Below are 20102 nucleotides of genomic sequence, written 5' to 3'. Positions count from 1 at the left end.
ATGAAGTAACGTAATTCATTTTATTCAATTTTCTCTCTATAAGATTTTCCTTTATCGATCAAGTCAAACATCGCCCCAAAGCACCCCATTCCAAAAAAATAAAAAATAAAATAAAATAAAAAACCCACCAAAAAAAATAATCATAATCATAATTGCAAGAGAAAAACCAATCCCCTCAATCCATATCCAAAATCCCAATTGAGGTTTTCTTTTCCCTTTTCTTAAAAGATTATTTTTAATAAAAATAAATAAAATTTGTTTTTTTAGTGATGGAAGGAACACCCATGGATTCGGGTCGAAACATGGATTGACCCATATAGGTATATCAACAACAAATCCAGAGAAGATTATATACAATTTGGTGATCTGTTGAGGCTGACAGCTTATATTTGCCTTCATCTGGTCTCGTTTCTTCTTCTTCTTTCCTTCAAAATTTTTTCTTTTATATATATATATTTGCTACAGTTGTTTTCCAGTTCTCTTTTTTGGGTTAAGGGTTGTTGTTTTTTTCTCTCTCTTTTAAGATTTTTTTTTCTAGTTCATTTTATTGTTGGGGTTACAGGTGATTTTGATTTTTTGTTTTCTGTTTTTTTTTTTAAATTTTGATTTTAGGTTTTGTTTATGATTCTGGGAAATAATCATCCCTGAAGTGTTCAGTTATTGTTTGTTTTAGTTGGGAGGGGTTTTTGTTAGATTTCTTTATAGTTTAGCTTTTTTTTCTCGAGAAGATTATTTTCCGGGAAAGTTTGTTTTCTTCTTTTTCTACTACGAGAATCTGGAAAAAGAAAAACAAAGAACCCAGATTTTGTTTTCATTTCGATCATCCATTTTCTTCATCAGATTACTAAAACTTTGAAAAGAAAACACACACCCAAAAGGACAATATCGAATTGATTTTTGATCTTGTATGGGAAAGAAAATGAATTCAATTGGAATCCGATTCTTTTGATCTGAATTGGATTGACCCTTGTTTTCTTTTTAAATTTCAATTTCGTCGAAAAAATCCATGGCGATGAAAGGTAGGGCAATAGAACAATGGAGGAGCTATTTCCGTACAACAAACTCTGATATATTCGATATAATCGATCATGCTATCATGGTAGCGGCTTTAGATTGTCCCAAAGAGTTCAGATTACGCAGAGATCGAATCGCTGAGAAGCTCTTTACTTGCAAATTAACTCGTTGTTCGGGTTGTGACCGGGTCGAGTTGGTTCTACCCGAATATGAGGATGATGATAACCCTACAGGCTGCCATGGGAGCTTTAAAAGAGAAGATGAGGAAGAAGATGGTTGCGGGTTTTTTGAAGCTGGAGGTAGCAAAGAAAGTAAAGCCAACAGTAGTAGAGATGATCCTTTAATGAACCAGATTGCAAGCAACTATAGCTACGGTGAAGCTGAAGCTCTAACGGACGAAATCGAAGAAGAATCTATGATCGTTGGGGAAGTGTTTAGGATCAAAGAGATCCTACACAATTGTCAGGATGAGGTTTGTTTTTTTTGATGATTTTCAATATATTTGCTTTTCTGGGTTTTGTTTCAATTATAGTTTTTGATTGCTTGGATTCTTAACTATGTTTTTCGGATTCAAGTGTGAGTGTATTGCATGATAGTTTCATTGTAGGATTTTTAGGGTTCATTTTAACTACTTATTCGGAGTTGAATATCGGTTTTTAACTCATTGGGTGATAGATTTTGATTTATAGTTTCTTTGGAGGATTCTTTTGACTGAATTATTCGGATTCGAGTGTGAGGGATGAATATCAGTTTTAAACATATTGCATGATAGTTTTTTATTGATAGTTTCTTTGTAGGATTCTTTTAACTAGGTTATTTGGATTTGAGTGTGAGTGTTCATTTAACGAATTGCCTCTTTCGGGTTTTGTTTAAATGATAGATTGTTTGGGGGATTCACTTGGATTCGAGTGTGAGCGTTAAATACCGGTTTTTAACGAATTGCCTTTGGGGGTTTGTTTCAATGATAGTTTCTTTGGAGGATTCTAAAAAATGTTATTCAGATTCGAATGTGAGTGTTGAATACTGGTTTTTAACGAATTGCCTTTTTGGAGTTTGTTTCAATGATAGTTCTTTTTGGAGGATTCTTAACTAAGTTATTCGGATTTGAGTATGAGCGCTAAAATGGTTTTTTAACTACTTTAACTATGCTATTCAGATTTGGGTGTGAGCGTTAAATCGGTTTTTTAACATATTGCCGTTTTGGGGGTTTGTGTCAATGATACTAACTATATTATTTGGATTCGAGTGTGAGTGTTAAATACCGGTTTTTAACGAATTGCCGTTTTGGGGTTCATTTCAATGATAATTTTTGATTGATTGTTTCTTTTATCATTAATGTTTTGGAGGATTTTTAACTATATATTAGGTGTTGGAGTTCGAAACCGGCTTCTATCTGACACGTGTATGATAGAGTTTTCTAGGTTTTTCCTTATATTTGTAGGATCATGGAAGTTCATATCCTCGTAAATGTTAGATGCGAATGTTCAATATTAGTTCAAGAAGAATGAAGAGTTCGAGCAACATAGATTTTTAACTTATTGTCTTTCTAGAATTTGTTTCAATGTATAGTTTTGTTGGTTGTTGATGTTACTTGAACTCGAGTATGAGCGTCGGATATGGGATATGTATCCCAACATCCACATGTTGGAGCAACATAAATTTCAATGTATTGCTTTTTTTCGGGTTTGTTATGATAATTTATGGATAATGGTTTCTTTTGTTTTTAATGTTCGTTGCAGCCCGATTCTGTACTGTTAGAATCATTGAGGAAACTTCAGTTAATGGCTTTGACAGTGGATATTTTGGAGGTACTTCAATTGGAACCTTTTTCTCTCTTTTCGTTTTTCCATTGTATTGCTCAAAAAACAGGGTAATTTATTCATTTTTTTTCGTTTTCAGGCAACTGGGATTGGTAAGGCTGTTAACCGGGTCAGAAAGCATTCGTCGAAGCAGATCCGTCATCTTGCACAAACTCTCATCGAGTACGGATTTATTTCCCTTTCCTTCAACGATGTTGAACGATTGATTGTGATCTGCGATGAACATGATGTTTAATGCATACATTCAATGTGGTCGGCTTCATAAATGACAATCATTGTTTGGGTTTTTAGTGTTAAACTGTTAGCTCTGACTAAATGGCACATTGACTTTTGCTCACTCTGTCTTTTCCGTTGGGATAATCGGAGAACTTCACTGGTTTAACAACTTACTTTAATTTCCTCTTGGTTATTTATATGTATGCCTCTGTTTCTGGTGCTTTAATCTCGACCGTTTTGCTCTTCTTGACTAATTTAATATTGTCCCGGAACACGTATAGAAGTAAAATTTTACCCGGTTTTTACGTATTGCAGTGGATGGAAGGAATTGGTGGATGAGTGGGTTAGTGCCACAAAGGCTGTTGCTGGTAAGAAATAGTTTACTGGCATTCAGTAATTCATGGAATCCGACATTGCTTCGTGTTTTGGTTTTGTATTTATTCGTGAAATTTGTGAATGAAGGGGTTACTCCCGAATCTATGAATCCATCCGTTGATGAAGTAGTAGACGAGGAAGAAGAAGGGCTTCCGTCTCCTCCTTTAGACATGGAAGCTCTCTTTGCTCAACCGACAGCAATGGAGCTCTCGCAGGTCTTTACTTTTTTAACCTTTACGTGTTCGTGTTTTTTCTTTTAATATTATGCTTGTGGACTGATTGGAATTATTTTTTCCCCTTTGTTGCCGGTCCGGTGTTATGTGAAGTTTTTCGATGGCATGGATGATGATGGAAGTGAGTTGATTTTTTTTCCTTTCTAATGCTTAGATAGATTGTGAGCCTTTAGATTCTCGATTTTGATCTGGGGAATGTTGTTTCAGATCCTGGAAGCAGTGGGGACTTTGTCCGGAATAATGGAAGAAAACCATCAGAGGAGAACCGGAATTTATCAAAGCGGAAACCGCAAACATCAAGTGAAGCAAATCTGGCCCTGAAGGATGATAAGAGTCAACAAATGAAGAGAAAAGAACCCGTTACAAAGCCTAATAACAAGCCATCAAGCACAAATGTTGGGTCCGGGAAACCTCCAAAACATAATATCGAACCAAAGGCCTCAAACGAATCAAACTCGCTGCAGAAACCGGATAAAATGGCTTTCCCGAAAAAGCCCCTCCGTAGCCAACAAGACGTAAGTAAAATTATCTCTACATACTTTGATCATGCATGTTCAAACTGTTTTTCTGACCACCGTCTTTTCTTCTATCAGAAACTCAAGCCTTCGGATGAAGCTGCTGTCCAACGAAAGCTTGAGGCAACAAAAAGGAAGCTACAAGAGCGATATCAACAAGTCGAGAACGGTTCGTCTATTTCCCCTCTAAAATCCCATTACGAATCCTCTGTTATTCAACTCAAAAACTGTCTATAACTTAACATCTCTCGTGTTAACAGCCAAGAGAAAACGGACGATACAAGTAATGGAGTTGCATGATCTCCCAAAGCAAGGTTCTGGCCACAAAAATCCACATTTCAAATACGGTAACCATAACCGGCAATGGGCAAATGGAAGGAGATAGTCTGTTTCTCTCTCTCTCTCGAGCGGTGTAGATAGCCTTTCCGGGTCTCTTCTGTGTTCGGGTGTAAGAATATACCAATAACACAAATGGGAAGCACACAAATGACCTGAAACCCCACATTTCAGCTATCAAATAAGAAGAGAAAAAAAAACAATTTTTTTTCCGATGGTCAAAGTTCAACACAGCTACAGAAAGGGACATTTCCGATAAGGAAACGGGTTTTCTGATCGAGTCTCGTCGTACATTTTCGAAACTTTTGAGGTATAGGGACATTTTTTTTACTGTTATGTTTTAGATAGGGCTACTAAAAGAATTATGGGTAAAAATGGTATATGCATTTGGGGACTGCTAAAAAGTCCATTGGAATCCATGTACAGAACAAGAACCCTAATTTTTTTACCCATCTTTTTGATTGACTTGTCAACTTATCTTTCTTTTTCACTCTCATTTAACCTTACTTGAATTTACATGTAATAAAAAATAATAAAAATAATTAATGATGAAAAAAAAAGTACAATGACTTTTATACAGACGCTGATCGATTATTGAACTGATCAGACTATCAGGTTGATGTTTATTTTCTATTTGGTATCTCGGCTTTTCTTGGTTCGATAGTTCAATTTGGGTTTTAAGGTTTTTAGGGTTTTTTTGGCTATGGTCGAGATGGGAGAGGTGGTTACAAGATGCTCCTAGTTCTTGCATGAGTTGAGTGTTTTGTAGGGTTCGGTTTTATAGTGTTCGGTTTTGTATTCATCGGAATTGAAATTTAGGTTAAGGGTAATTTAGTCATCTAGGGTATAGATTTTTACAACCTTATCGATTATGGCAAGGATTAGTCATCCGCAATAAGGAGATTAGTCCCGAATAAATATTTTGATTACAATTAAAAAGATATTTAATTTAAATTTGGTAGTTAGTGGACTAAAAGGCAAAAGTTACGACTAAAAATTTTCAAATGCGTTGAACAATTTAGGTAGAATGAAGAACTCCAATTTAAAATTTTCCAAATATATTTAAAATGACAATTTTTAATTTAAAATTTTGATCAAATTATTAGCATTGGTATTTCTTTATTAAAATTTTAATTCGATACATTTATTTTTCCGCGTGTCATATAGAAGTAACTAAATCAACCTACTATATTGATAAATTTTAATAAAAATATTAATGATCAGATTAAAATTTTAAATTAAAATAATTAAATTTTATTTTCCAACTTTAAAAAAATTAATTTTAAAATATTCTCAAAACATAAAACCAACATCGCATTTTAATAAAAATATAAATTAAATACAATACATCAAAATTTCATTAAAAAATATAAATTAAATACTAATTTCTGGATATCAAAAGCATCTTAATTTAATTATTTTTTTACGTCATTAGCACTCCAAGAACAAGAATCTAATAGATGCTTAAATTTTGTGACAATGAAAAATTAAATAAAATTTAAAAATAAATAAAATAAAATAAAATAAATAGAATGATGCCAAATCTTGGTATGTCGGTAACACTTGAAAATCAAAATTATATGAACCAATGCATTGTATTGTGTATTGAATTTATTTTATTCTTATCTATAAAATATTCCCAATAAAAAAAAGTATTTCATTATATTAGAATATTCCTCATAGGGGTTTGCAATTTTGTAATATATAAAAGTTCCAAAATGAAAATTTAAGATAAAATATAAATTTTTTATTTAAAATTTGGAAAAAAATATGGGTTTAAGGTTTAAATTGCTTTTGTGAATTTTTATGGTAAAATTGCATTTCCAATCCCTCTTAATTTTGATATTGAGCAAATTGATCCCTTTCAAGAAAAGAAAAAAAGTAAAGCAATTTAATCTTTGTTAATATTGAAAGTGAGCAACTAATGACAATTAATCATAGTGTTAATGTCTCCCTCAATTGTACATAATTTTGATCAGTATAACGACAACATTTACACATTTACTCAAATGTTATGGGCTAAATTTGTTAATTTGATGAAATGTGTAAAATTCAAGGGCTAATTTGTTATTATACTAATTAAAAATATGTATCAATGAGAAACATTAACGTCGTGATTAATTGTCCTTAATTATTTGATTTTGAAATTAACAAGAATTAAATTACTTTGATTTTTTTAGAGGTACCGGTTTGCTAATATCAATATTGAGAGGATTGGGAAGGTGTTTTTAACGTTTTATTTTTTAAATTTGAGAATAAATGCATGGAAACATATGTATACTTTATTTTTTCTAGAATTTTTAATTTAAATTTGAGAATAAATACATAATATTTTTTTCAAAAAGACCTTTAAACAAAAACAGAAAAATATTATTAATTTAAATTATATATATTTTACATATAATTTTATTCAAAACAATTACTGATTTAAATTATTTAAATTCCTTTTTAAAGAAAATTTTATTTCAAATACTTTAATAATAATAATAAAAAGAAATTTGCAAAATTACCTAATTGCCTTCATTGCCTACTTAATTTTGCCGCGTGACATTTTCTGTCGACTGTTTAGATTGTACATGTGAGACTGACGTAATACATGACGTCATAAAAATGTAACCACTATGACCGTTCACACTTATCCATTCGTGATATTGGCGTGTGGGCCCCACGCGTTCCGCCTCCATAATATAATAGTAGGAGAAGAGTTACAATTGTCATGTAAACGTGTATTTCGTGTTTTCTTTTTTTTTTCTTTGCACATTTTTCATTTTTTTCTCTTTTGTGATAAATTTTAGGGTAAATTACATTAGTAATCACCCTATTATGATTTATTGTTACTTAACTAATAAAAGTTACAAAATAGTCACTTAACGATTTAATTGTCTTTTTTGTCACTAAATTATCTTGGATTTTTGGGCAGTGGCGAGGCCACTAATGGTAAATTTTCAATTTAGCCTTTTATAATTTATAAAATTTTAAATTAGTAATGGTAAAATTATATTTTGGCCTCCTAAAAATGATAAAATTTGATTTAACCCTTAAAATTATAAAAATATAAACTATTAAAATGATAAAATTATATTTTTACTATTGTAAAATATACAATTTAATTTCGGTTCCTTCAAAAAATTTTCTAACTCCGCCACTGTTTTTGGGTGTTTCCATGCTAGTGACCGAAAAAGATAAAATTGAACAGTTCAGTGATTAAAAAAGAAAATTACTAATAGTTAGGTAACTATTTTATAACTTTTCATAGTTTAGTGACAAAGAAAGAAAAAGAAAATCATAGTTGGGTGGTCTCTACCATAATTTACCCTAAATTTTATTTTTATTATTATTATGATTAGATGATGACACACTTGTTAAAAAAATAGAAAAATATTTTTAAATGTTTTTTTCTACAAATAAGGGTAGTTGTTTAAAAAATTCAAAAGATAAGTAAAAGAGCTAATTGCATCGAATATTCTCAAACTATGATCATTTTCTAAATTTGTCTTTAAATTTCAAAACATTCTACTTTCATCCTTAAACTGTTAATGTTATATCAATGAAATCCTTTTATTATTAAAATCATTAATTTAATCACTAAATGATACGATAAATCTTATCGACATAATTTAAAAATGAAAAAAAAGTAAAATCGAGAAAATAGAGAGTAAACGAAAAACTTTTGTAAAAGCTTTAAAACTTCAAAATCAAGATTTTCAACCTCCATTTTTACAATATTTATTTTTCTTTAAATATTTCATTTTAAATTATGCCTCGTAAGATCTAACATCTCATTTAATGGTTAAATTAATGATTTTAGTAATGGAATTACCTTTCGATTTTGTCACTTCTAACTCAAATTAAATTTATTTTTATATACATTCATTTTTTTGATAAATCTAGATGATAAATAAATATCACGAATGATTTATAAGTCTTAAATATGATACAAGTAACTAAAATAAATGGAAAAAAGATCAAATTGAATGAATATAATTACAATTAGGGACTAAATAGCATAATCTGAAAATTATGAAAGATCAAATACGAAGTTATACCTTTTAGAAAAAAGGATCCAAGGGATGGAAACCATGGGCCTCGTTTATTATTTTTAAAACTGGTGATTGAAGGTTATTTTGCGTTTTAGAAAACAGTGGGCCTTGTCTTAAAAAAAAAAAAAAGGTAAATTACACTAGTGGTCATGTAATTATTAGTATTTGTTTTTATCATTTAATTATAAAAAGTTATAAAATGTCATTCAATTATTCGACGGTTTTTTTTGCCACCAAAAGTTAAATTATTAATGAAAAAATAATTCGGCAGTTAATTTTAACCATCAATATTTATATATCGTGTTAATTTAGTTTTGATTTTAAAAAAATTAAATCTCAATATCATTATTATTTTTGCAGTTTGCTCCTTGTGTAAACGTGTATTTCGTGGGTCTGTTTCTTTGCACATTTTCTTGTTTTTTCTCTTTTATAATAAAGTTCAAAAATATATAGTTGGATTATGACACATTTGTGAAAAAATATAAAAAATTTAAACTAATTAATTTTTTTCTAAAAAGAAGGTAATTATTTTAAAATAATATGGATTAAAGAAGAAATGTGTTAAAATTTGATTAGTTGATAATAAAGGATTAAATTGAAAAAAGGAAATATGCAGATGATTTTTCTATATATTACAAGGCAAATGACAGCAATAAGAAGCAGCAAAATAAATAAATAAAGGAAATAAAAGAAAGGAAATATCTAAAAAAAGGATTCTCCCATCATTATAAATAGGTCCTTTGGCTAAATTTTGGGAGGTTTTGTCATGGTTTTCTTCAAAATAAAAAGAAGTTTTCTATTTTATTCAAATTGGCCTTTTTTTTTTTCATCTTTAACCTAAAATCTTTAAAATTTTTATGAAATTAAAGTGGAATTTCACACCAAAGTCTAATTTGAGAGTGTTTTCTCATATGAAACCAATCATGGAGGCTTGAAGATGAAGATGGAAGTGCGAGAAAACGGCGGTAAATTGTTTAAATTATTATGTTGTATTTATTTAATTGTATAATTTGTTGTGAAATTGCAAGAATTTGGCGTAAATAATTATTTTCTATACTTAAACTTATGGAAATATTGTGTTTATGTATGATGTGAATAATGAATTATTTTATGAATAATTTGGCAAATGATTTTAAGTGAATAACAGAAAGCAAGAAAGTGCGAGTGTTTTTATTAAGAATATTTTAATTTTGAATTAATTATCTTGAATGATGGATTTATGAGTTTATTATGTTGAAAGTGTTAAATATTTATTTTGAATATTAATTGGGTGAGTAAGTTGAAAAATGAATTGTTAAGTGATTAATTTGATAAAAATTGAAGTAAGGATCAAATTGTGACATTTGTAAATTTTTGCAAAATCTTTTTCGATTCGAAAAATTTGATAAAAAATTTAATGTTTGAGTTAAATAGTTCGACTAATTTAAATCAACTTGAATAAAAAATTAAATTTTTCGGTTTAACTCGAATATAAATTACACAATTCGAGTTATCCGAAAATCCGAATAAGAAAAAACAAAACAACGTCATTTTGATAAATGTTTAGCTTTTCTAAATTTAAAAGTCAAAACTATTAAGTTAAAAGGCAAAACTACGTCGTTTTGATATATGTTTACCGATTAAGTTAAAAGGCAAAACAATTATATTGTTTATATAGTTAAATAATCTTATACTTCATTTACTAGTTAAATAATCGGTCCATATAAACGCAACATTGAGTATAAATAATAAGGTTCGTTAACTCGACTCGATTTGATTCGAAAAAATTTTAATTTAAGTTCTATTGTTAAAATATGATTCATTAACTTGATTACCTTAAAATTTTTTCAACTCGATTCAATTTGATTTGATCGAATGCGGAACCTAATGTTAATCATTATGCTTAATATTTTGTATGCTAACTAATGGGTTTAGGGTGTGCATGGCTTTTGGCTGGGTGGCCAGTTGCAAACATGGGAAACTGGTCAATGATTGTTCCCACTGTTATCATCTAATTTTAATTAAAAATGGTTTTTCTTGGGAAAAAGGGATGGGACGGTGAGAAAGAAAATAAAAAAAAAAAAAGGAAAGAGGGGTGAGAGCTTCATCTTCTTCTTGTTTAGTTTAGCCACTGGAATAGGGAGGAAAGGTTGTGAATAGCGGCTGCATGGGGGAAGAAATCCTCGATTTGGAAGCATTTCGCTAAAGGAGGTGAAGAGGACAGTAGCAAAAAAGAAGGGAAAAGTTGGAAGCTAGGTTCGGCTTTGGGAGAAAATTTCCTGTGAGTTCTTCAACTCCAAACTTTAAATTTTTATATTTTATGATGTTTTATTATTGTTGTTTTCGGCTGAAATTATACTTAGGGATATTTGGTTGACTTAAGCTTACATTTGGATATTCGGCTGTTGCCATGGTACATTATAGATTGAGATCTAAACATTTACTTGCATGCTTTTCGGTTTGTATTTGTTATAATAAATGCCGATAATAGCGATAAAACAATTGCAAAGCAATAAAAAAAAAAAAAAAGAACACATCTAATATTTAATGATCGAAGAACTTTGTTCTAATTAAAGTTAAATAGAAAAAGTATAGTTCTATACGGATTTAACTTATACGATATAGACCGTATTTATTTCTTTAACAAGTAACGGGATTCGGGTCAAATAATCTCTAAGAAGATTACATGGGGTGTTTAAAATCAGTTTATGAGGTGTTAAAATACTGCTGTAAAATATGTAACACTGGTTGTCCGAATTAGGACACATTAATTATGTTTAAATGGTTAATTGTTGCTGTGAGAATGAGGATTTTGCTGTCCAAACCAGGACAGCTTCGTTATATTTTTCTTGTTTAACGTAAGTACTTGTAATAATAAAGATTAAGGCTAACCCAAACATGTAGCAATGCTGTCCAAAAATGGCATTAGTTGTGTCCATTCATGTTTCAAGATCAGGTCCAATTGTGATTGTGAATTGTTGACCAATTTGGTAATAAAAATATCTATTACATGATTCGAAGTTCTGACTGAACATGAATGTTAAGTACTGGCCAAATTGGTACAAATTCTATCCATTTCATGCTTTAAACAACTATCCAATTTTGATGTTAATGTTATATGTAGTGTTAATGTTGTTTTATTTTTGAAGATATGATGCTGTTCGGTGGGAGCATATTAAGCTGTAGAATTTGATGTTATACATAATATTGTTTAGTGTGTATAAACAGGACAATTTATTTTGTGCATAATGGAATTGTCCGAATAAATGTATTAAAATGTTGTCCGAAATTTACATGTTTAATTATTGTCTGAAAATAAATATTAAATCTACTATTGTCTAAGAATAAATATCAAGTTGTTGTTCGGAAGTGCGTAGCTAAGAAACTACTGAATTAATGCATTAAATTGTTAATCGAATTATATGCTTAGTTGTTTTCTTAATGCTAAAATGTGTATTTTTATGACGTTCGAATCTGGTTTATTGTTACGGGTTGAGGTGCTTGGTGAAATAATTATGAGTAATTTTAGGAAGAATTAAATTTAAGGATGATAGTTGATTGAGAAGCTAGTAATGCTTGATAGAATTGCTTGTGTAATTAGATTTTAGAGGTGCATCTTGGTGCCAATTAAGGCATGAAATTTGACATTTATTGGCTCAATCATGCACTATACAGGTTAGCACACGGCCGCGTGTCACTCATGAGCTGGTGACACTGTCACTGTGAGTTACATTGCCTGAACACACGACCATGTGACCCATTTTTTGCATAATTACCTTATTCTTTTGAAAATGTTACAATTTAATCCTTGTTTATTTTCGGAGCTTTCATAATCTAAATTTTAAGCCCGATTTTGTTTGCAAAACTTGATTTATGTGAATGTAAGCGATTATTCAATGTTTAATTGAATTTTGGAGTTTACAAGTCAGGAATTTGAAGATGCATATGTGACAACCAGTCGATATGACTACAAATGCAATATGAAATAATTATGTTCTTATAATATAATTTAACATATTAAACTACTTATGAATAAATAGGTTAATAGTTGAGATATCGGTATATTAATCATGACATGACTATGGGTCTAAATGTATGATTTGAATTTATTATGGAATGAATGATGTCAATTGCTCCGGAAAAGAATGTGATATCCCATTACTCGGACTTGGCGATTGGGTCGAGTAATGGGGTGTTACAATTTGGAAAGTTGAGCATAAAATAGTAAAGCCTGAAACCATAGGAGCTAAATTGTAAGAATTTCAAAACACGAGTTTTAGGGCTAATTTATATGATTTGAGAATTTACAATCATGAAAAACAGAATATGAAAGTTTAATAGTTCAAAAATCAGGGACTAAAATGTAAAATCTAGAAATTTAAGAAAATGGATTGTTTTTCGAGACTGTACAAAATGGGATTTAAGGATGAACTGCAGAATAATAAAATCTGTTTTTTAAGGAATTAAATTGTAGAACAATGAAAATTCAGATTTTAGGGACTAAATCGTAGAAATTATAAAATTAAAATTTTTGTGACTGTTTTGTAAAAACTGTAAAATTTGAAGAATAGAGATTGTTTTGTCAATCCTAAAACATTTAGTTATAAAATTGACGTAATAATTATATACTTGATTCCATGAAATATTTAATAAATAATTATATATAAAAATAAATAATAGAAATATTAAGTATGGAATTTGTTATTATACTCAATTTTAATCTTTGAAATTCAATTTCGTATAAATTTATCTGGATTCGTTATCAGATCAGGCAGTGGGTGTATACTGATATTATTAGTTATCATGCAGTAAATGTACATTATTTGGATTCTTAACATTTCAGTTATCTTGTTATCTCGTATTCTTAAACAGGGTTAAAATGCCCTAATATAAAGTGTAATCTTAATACAATTCGTTTCCTAAGTTTTCTTAGATTACGGGTACAATTTAAAATTTTGGACCAAATTATTCTTTATTTTTATTATTTTAATTAATTTCGCCATTTCCTTAAATGAAATTTAAGTTTAATTAGAAATAAAAAAAACCTTTCAATTTTTTAACAATGGTAGCGTAGCGGTCATACTTTAACCGTATGATAGATTATATTTTTTCTAAAAATTATGATTATATATTTTTGGGATTGTACAATTTATATAACAAATAAAATCAAAATTCAAAATTTAAAATCATGTTATCGAACATTATACGATCACATGTGTAATGTTACGTTCACTTATTTATTTATAATTAAAAAAATTATATCATTTTCGCAAATAAATTTAACAATTATGTTTAACTAAAAATAAAATTTTAAATTTCAAAAATAATAATAATTAGAAAAATTAAATATTAAATTTACTACTTAACACAAATTATAGGAGTAATGACTTTTTTTTATTTTTATGTCACTTCAAGAATATTATATATATATATATATATATATATATATAAAAGATTGATCCATTGAAAGAGAGGTCAATCTTTTTTTTTTAAGAGAATTACAAAAGGATATCAAGAATCCAACTAAAAGGGATTGATATCTCACTAAAAGGAATCTATCCCTATTCTTAAGTATTATTTTTAAATGAAAAGTATATGGTATGTTAAAAGGTAAGGTTTTTGGAATACAAGTTACTGGTTTAATCAGTTTAATTGGTTCGATTAAATAAATTATTAAAAATTTATAATAAAAAATTATGTTTGATTGATTTTTTTAGTGTAGTTCAACAGGTTTATATTGATTCGCGAGTCAATCAATCTGATACCTTTCTCTAAATCGTTACCCCGATTGATTTAATTCAGTTCAAACATCACAAATTTAGGGCAAAGATGTTTATAGGCTGAGCAATCGACCCAGCTCAGTTTGAATCAGGTTTGGATTTAGCTTTTTTCAACTTTGAACTATTTTGACCAGCTTGTTTCACTATTAAAAAATAATATATACTAGAAATCATATTACATTCATATGCGTGTGGAAATTACGGTTTTAGAATAAAAAATATGTGTTAAAAAAACATACAACGTATGTTTTAAAACTAATTAAATATAATAATACATGAAATTAACAACATATATACATCAGAGTTATCAATATTAAATGCACTACAATTATTTATTATGATATAATCATCAAAATATATAAAAGAAACAATTTTCGGTAGAAAAGAACATCACAAAGCGAATACATCAACAGATTAAAATTAACTCAGCATCGACACATTACAATCAACAAACAATAAATTTTGTACCTAAACAGGAGAATCTTCAAACAACTATAAAACTTGAATTTTCGGTTCACACTTAATTATATAAAAGTAACTTTATATTAATATATATGTATAATTAATTTTATTTTATTTTATATTTAAATAATAAATAGATCATTTGAATGGGTTAAATTTAGTCGGCTTTAAATATCTTTTTAGAATCGGACTTAGATCAGGCCTAACCTATCCATTAACACCTCTAGTTAAAAGGGGATACTCCCTAAGTTATGGATATTTTTTAAATCTATTAATGAGAATAAATAAAGAATAATCTATAAGCCCATTCCATGCATGGAGAATTGATCATTACCATTAGAATTTGCAATAAGACCCGATTTTAAAGGAACCCCACCCGACCCACAGGATTAACAACCTTTTCTTTTTTTGAATTACAATAAAAGAGTAAAATCTTGACAGCAATGTGATCAGTGTGACTCGAAATCAAGTCGCATTTAGAGCGGTGAATAACTTAACTTTCAAGCCAACACACGTAATTCGGGATTAATACCTTTTTATTATTTAGATAGGGTCTAGATTTATTATATATATATATATATATATATATATATATATATATATTAAGTTGGGTCTAGATTATCTTATTTTAAGATTTTGAGTGTGTTTGGTTGAGTGAAAAAGTAGAAAGAAAATAAATTTTGAATGTGTTTGATCGGGAAGAAAAGTAAGAGGGAAGAAAATAGGAGAGATGACCATTTTCTATCATTCTGTATAAAAATCAATTATTCCAAATTAGAATGATCAAAGGAAAGAAAATGAGAGAGTTGTGTATGTTATTTCAAATTTATACATTTTTAAAATGTTTTATTTTATTTCCTTCTATATTTCTGTCAGTGTCGGCCTAGCAGAGTGCTTTCGCGCTGGTGTTCTTTCCGATCTCTAAGCATTTCACCGCTCCACCGAAATTCCCTCCGCCTCTCTGTACTCCAGACTTGGTAGTTTTCACCACTGTCTAGGGTTGAGCCTCAGGATTTGACGGCGGACTTAAAAGCCACCTCTGACGCTTTACGCCCAATCATTCCGGATAACGCTTGCATCCTCAACTCTGTCAAAAGAAAAGAAAAATTATATTTTTTTAATTTTTAATTTTCCACCCCACCAAAATTTTTTTTAAATTTTCTTTCTATTGTACCAAACAAAGCCTTAGATTCAGAGAGATTTTTTTTTCATTTGGATAAATTGTTTCATTTACTCTCAATTGAGTAAAAACAACTATATAATTGAATCTAAAATATTGTTGAGTTTTTTTAGATATAATGAGTTTTTATCCTTCAACTTTAGAAAAAATTATTTTAGCTATCCATTTAATTTTTCACATTATTTAATCCTTTAAATTATATTTTTGTTAAATTACCTCAAAATAAATAGTTATTAACTTTGATGACGTGGCATATACATGGATTGCCATGTAGATGACACGTCAACATTTAATTAATTTTTAATATTTATAACTTTATAATAATTTTAATGATTTTAATTTTTAAAATAATTTTTATATTTTTTAAATTTTAAATTTAAAAGATTAACTTTGTGTAATCCATGTGGCAATCCACGTGTATGCAACATTAGCAAAGTTAAAAATTAACTTTTTCATTCATTTTAGATGATTTGACAAAAACACATGTTTAAAGGTTTAAAAAATTTTAAAAATAAATAAAAGACTAAAATAACTTTTTCATAAAGTTGAAAAGCTAAATAAATCATTATATTTTTTTATTATCTTATTGTATTTGAAAGGCTTATGGTATTATCCGAGAATCCACTTATAATTTTCTTTACTTCATTAAAGATGGGTAGGATAATAATCCTTAATTCTTTTGTTCAAGTTTTTTAAGTACAAAATAAGATATTAAATGAATGATTTTATTTTGTTTAAATCAATTTTTATCACTAAACATTTTTAAGTTATAATAACCGATATGTTTTGATAAAATTAATTATTGCATTCCTCCGAAGTAAATATATAATTAAGTTAAATATAAATATTAAGGTATTTAACATGCATTTAAATTACAATATAAAATATTTAAATAAATTAAAAACAATTAAAATTTCAAAATAAATTAAAAGTAATTCAAAATAACTTGAAGTTAAAATAGTTAAACTAAAAAATCTAGCTGACAAACCTAAAATAAGTTGAACACGAAATGGTTTAACCTAAAAATAAATTTAAACCAATTGATTTAAACCCATACATGACATTCACACGTAGTAAGACTTGAACATTGATGATAAAGATCCCAAAATCACCTTTACCGCTTTATCAACTATGTCAAGACTTTATTAACAAAATAACATAAAAATTTTTAAATATAATTAACACAACCCCCAACTAAAAGCACAAAAGAGCATATTTTTCCCCTAAATACTTCAATAAGAGAAGAAATAAGGCATTGATCATATAATACACAAAAACCAAATTAATACAAACATAGCCATAGGTATTACATTACTATTTTCGAATATATTATACATTACTCTCTCAAATAGAAACCAAAAAAAGCAAACTCGTGAAAGGGAAAAATAGGGAAAAGACACTTTCATTACTCATTACATACAAATCCAAAACACAAAGCTCGAATCACATACCTGTATATGCTGCATTACCGACAACTTCGTTTGGTTTTCGCTTTCATCACATGTGTTCTTCATCCAAATCTTCCTCATCCTCATATTCGCCTTCCTCGTCAGCGGTAGCGTCCTGGTATTGTTGATATTCGGACACGAGATCGTTCATGTTGCTCTCAGCCTCGGTGAACTCCATCTCGTCCATACCTTCACCGGTGTACCAATGCAAGAAAGCTTTCCTCCTGAACATAGCGGTAAATTGTTCACTAACTCGCCTGAACATTTCCTGGATCGAGGTCGAGTTTCCTACGAAGGTTGATGCCATTGATAGCCCTCTAGGTGGGATGTCGCAGACACTGGATTTCACGTTGTTCGGGATCCATTCGACGAAGTAGGAAGAGTTCTTGTTTTGGACATTGATCATTTGTTCATCCACTTCTTTGGTGCTCATCTTGCCTCGGAACATGGCTGATGCTGTGAGGTATCGACCGTGCCTCGGGTCAGCAGCACACATCATGTTCTTTGCATCCCACATTTGTTGTGTCAACTCAGGGACAGTTAGAGCTCGGTACTGCTGAGAACCGCGGGAGGTCAGTGGAGCAAATCCGACCATGAAAAAGTGAAGACGGGGGAAGGGAATCAAGTTCACAGCAAGCTTTCGGAGGTCGGAGTTGAGTTGGCCGGGGAATCTTAGACAGCAAGTAACTCCACTCATGGTTGCAGAGATCAAATGGTTCAAATCACCAACTGCAATGCATATCAATATATAAGTACATGATCTGAACATCAAACCAATTATATCGATTACTCGTTCTAACCCTATTCGAACAAACTATATCTAAACGAAAATTTCAGAATGAATCATAGGGTTGCAACTTTTGAAATTCTGTTCACAGTCTATGCACATCTTTGGGAAGATTAAGAACAGTGATTAAACCTTTTTAACCTGATTGTTGGCCTAATGATTAAACCTCAGGATTTCGAGACACCGAAACTGAGCTGGTGGCAATCATGTTATGGTTTAGCCACCACTATCAAGAATTTAAATGCAGTAAAAGGAATCGATACAAAACAAAGATTTGAAACATAGAAAGTATTTGCTTACAGCTAGGAGTAGTCAATTTAAGAGTCCTGAAGCAGATATCATATAAAGCCTCATTATCAAGAACCATGCACTCATCAGCATTCTCAACAAGCTGATGAACCGAAAGAGTAGCATTGTATGGCTCGACAACCGTATCGGAAACCTTTGGCGAGGGGAACACGGAGAACGTAAGCATCATCCTATCGGGGTACTCCTCTCTGATCTTCGAGATAAGCAATGTACCCATACCGGAACCAGTTCCCCCACCCAATGAGTGGCATACCTGGAAACCTGCAATGGCAGATCAGATCCACAATTGTCACTAATGATAGCGAAGATGTTCAGTGGCTAAAATTAAACGGAACATATCGATTTATAACATCCGGAACCTAAAGAAACAATGTCTTCACCTTGCAGGCAGTCACAGTTCTCAGCTTCTTTCCTCACAACATCAAGAACGGCATCGATAAGCTCGGCTCCTTCGGTGTAATGGCCCTTGGCCCAATTGTTTCCAGCACCGGATTGTCCAAAAACAAAGTTGTCTGGCCTGAAAATCTGGCCGTAAGGACCAGTTCGGACACTGTCCATCGTACCAGGCTCCAAGTCCATGAGCACAGCACGAGGAACAAAGCGACCACATGAAGCCTCGTTATAGTAAACATTAACACGCTCCAACTGCAGATCCGAGGAACCAATGTACCTTCCAGTTGGATCTATGCCGTGCTCATCGCAAACAACCTCCCAAAACTTGGAACCGATTTGGTTCCCACATTGTCCACCTTGAACATGAAGGATCTCTCTCATTTTTTCCCTATTTGATAACAAATGAACTAAAAGTAAGTCCTAAATTCTTTAATCTATGATAAAATGATGCATTTTTTAGGAATTAAAACAAAAAAAAGTAAAGTGAAAATGCAATGATTCAGATCTAAATACTAAATATATACAGAGATTTGCGATCTAATATCCAAGGCATTCAAATTTAACAGAGGCAATGAAGAATTGCAGATTTCAACAAAACTTAATTTCCGAAAGCCACCAAAAGAAATCCAACAAAAAGATGATGATAAAGAAAACATCGAGTGAATATGCGATGCTTCAGATCGAAATACTAAACATATCCACATATTTGCGATCTAATATACAAGGTATTCAAATATTAACAGAGAGCAATGCAGATTTCAACAGAACTTAGTTTCCGAAAGCTACCAAAAGAAATCCAACAAAAAGATGATGATGTTGATGATGATGATGACGACGATAAAGGAAACGTCGAGTGAAAATGCGATGCTTCAGATCTAAATACTAAGCGATCTAACATCCAAGGCATTCAAATATTGGCATAGAGGCAATGCAGATTTTCAACAGAACTTAATTTCCGAAAGCTTCAAAAACAAATCCAACAAAAAAAAAAACAAAGAAAACGTTGTATGAAATTGCGATGCTTTATATCTAAAGACTAAACATATCCAATAGATTTAAGATCTCAATAACCAAGCAATTCAAGTATTGACAGAGAGGCGGCAATGCAGATTTCAACAAAACTTAGTTTCCAAAAGCAATCTAACCGAAAAAGAAGAAAGACGACACATAATTTCAGTGAAAACAAAAAGAAAAAACATGTGGAAATTAAGATCC

At 30.2% G+C, this 20102-nt stretch overlaps 2 protein-coding genes and 1 long non-coding RNA gene across 4 annotated transcripts in view; 2 read left to right on the top strand and 1 right to left on the bottom strand.

Moving 5' to 3' along the window:
- Positions 1–5069, top strand: LOC108474140 (probable mediator of RNA polymerase II transcription subunit 26b). Its single transcript, XM_017776061.2, has 9 exons — positions 1–1486; positions 2754–2822; positions 2914–2996; positions 3366–3418; positions 3513–3640; positions 3752–3779; positions 3866–4173; positions 4252–4342; positions 4434–5069. Exons 1-9 carry the CDS (start codon positions 1007–1009, stop codon positions 4556–4558), a joined length of 1365 nt encoding a protein of 454 aa, XP_017631550.1. The 5' UTR covers positions 1–1006; the 3' UTR covers positions 4559–5069.
- A 5289-nt stretch (positions 5070–10358) lies between these two features.
- Positions 10359–12485, top strand: LOC128284069 (uncharacterized). The gene is made up of 2 exons (XR_008274385.1): positions 10359–10809; positions 12204–12485. It is a non-coding gene; the product is annotated as an uncharacterized LOC128284069 (long non-coding RNA).
- A 4680-nt stretch (positions 12486–17165) lies between these two features.
- The window catches only part of LOC108473734 (tubulin beta-5 chain), a 98402-nt gene continuing 95465 nt past the window's right edge, over positions 17166–20102 (bottom strand). For both annotated transcript variants that reach the window (XM_053021592.1, XM_017775462.2), the window contains exons 3-5: positions 18875–19275; positions 18486–18755; positions 17166–18127 (exon numbers count right to left, since the gene is read on the bottom strand). In XM_053021592.1, coding sequence (XP_052877552.1) covers positions 17448–18127; positions 18486–18755; positions 18875–19268 — 1344 coding nt within the window. In that variant the 5' untranslated portion in view covers positions 19269–19275 and the 3' untranslated portion in view covers positions 17166–17447. The remainder of the gene's footprint in view (positions 18128–18485; positions 18756–18874; positions 19276–20102) is intronic.

The sequence above is a fragment of the Gossypium arboreum genome, chromosome 11 (genome assembly GCF_025698485.1).
Source record: "Gossypium arboreum isolate Shixiya-1 chromosome 11, ASM2569848v2, whole genome shotgun sequence".
NCBI lineage: Eukaryota > Viridiplantae > Streptophyta > Magnoliopsida > Malvales > Malvaceae > Gossypium > Gossypium arboreum.
This window is presented reverse-complemented; position numbering and strand designations above follow the sequence as displayed.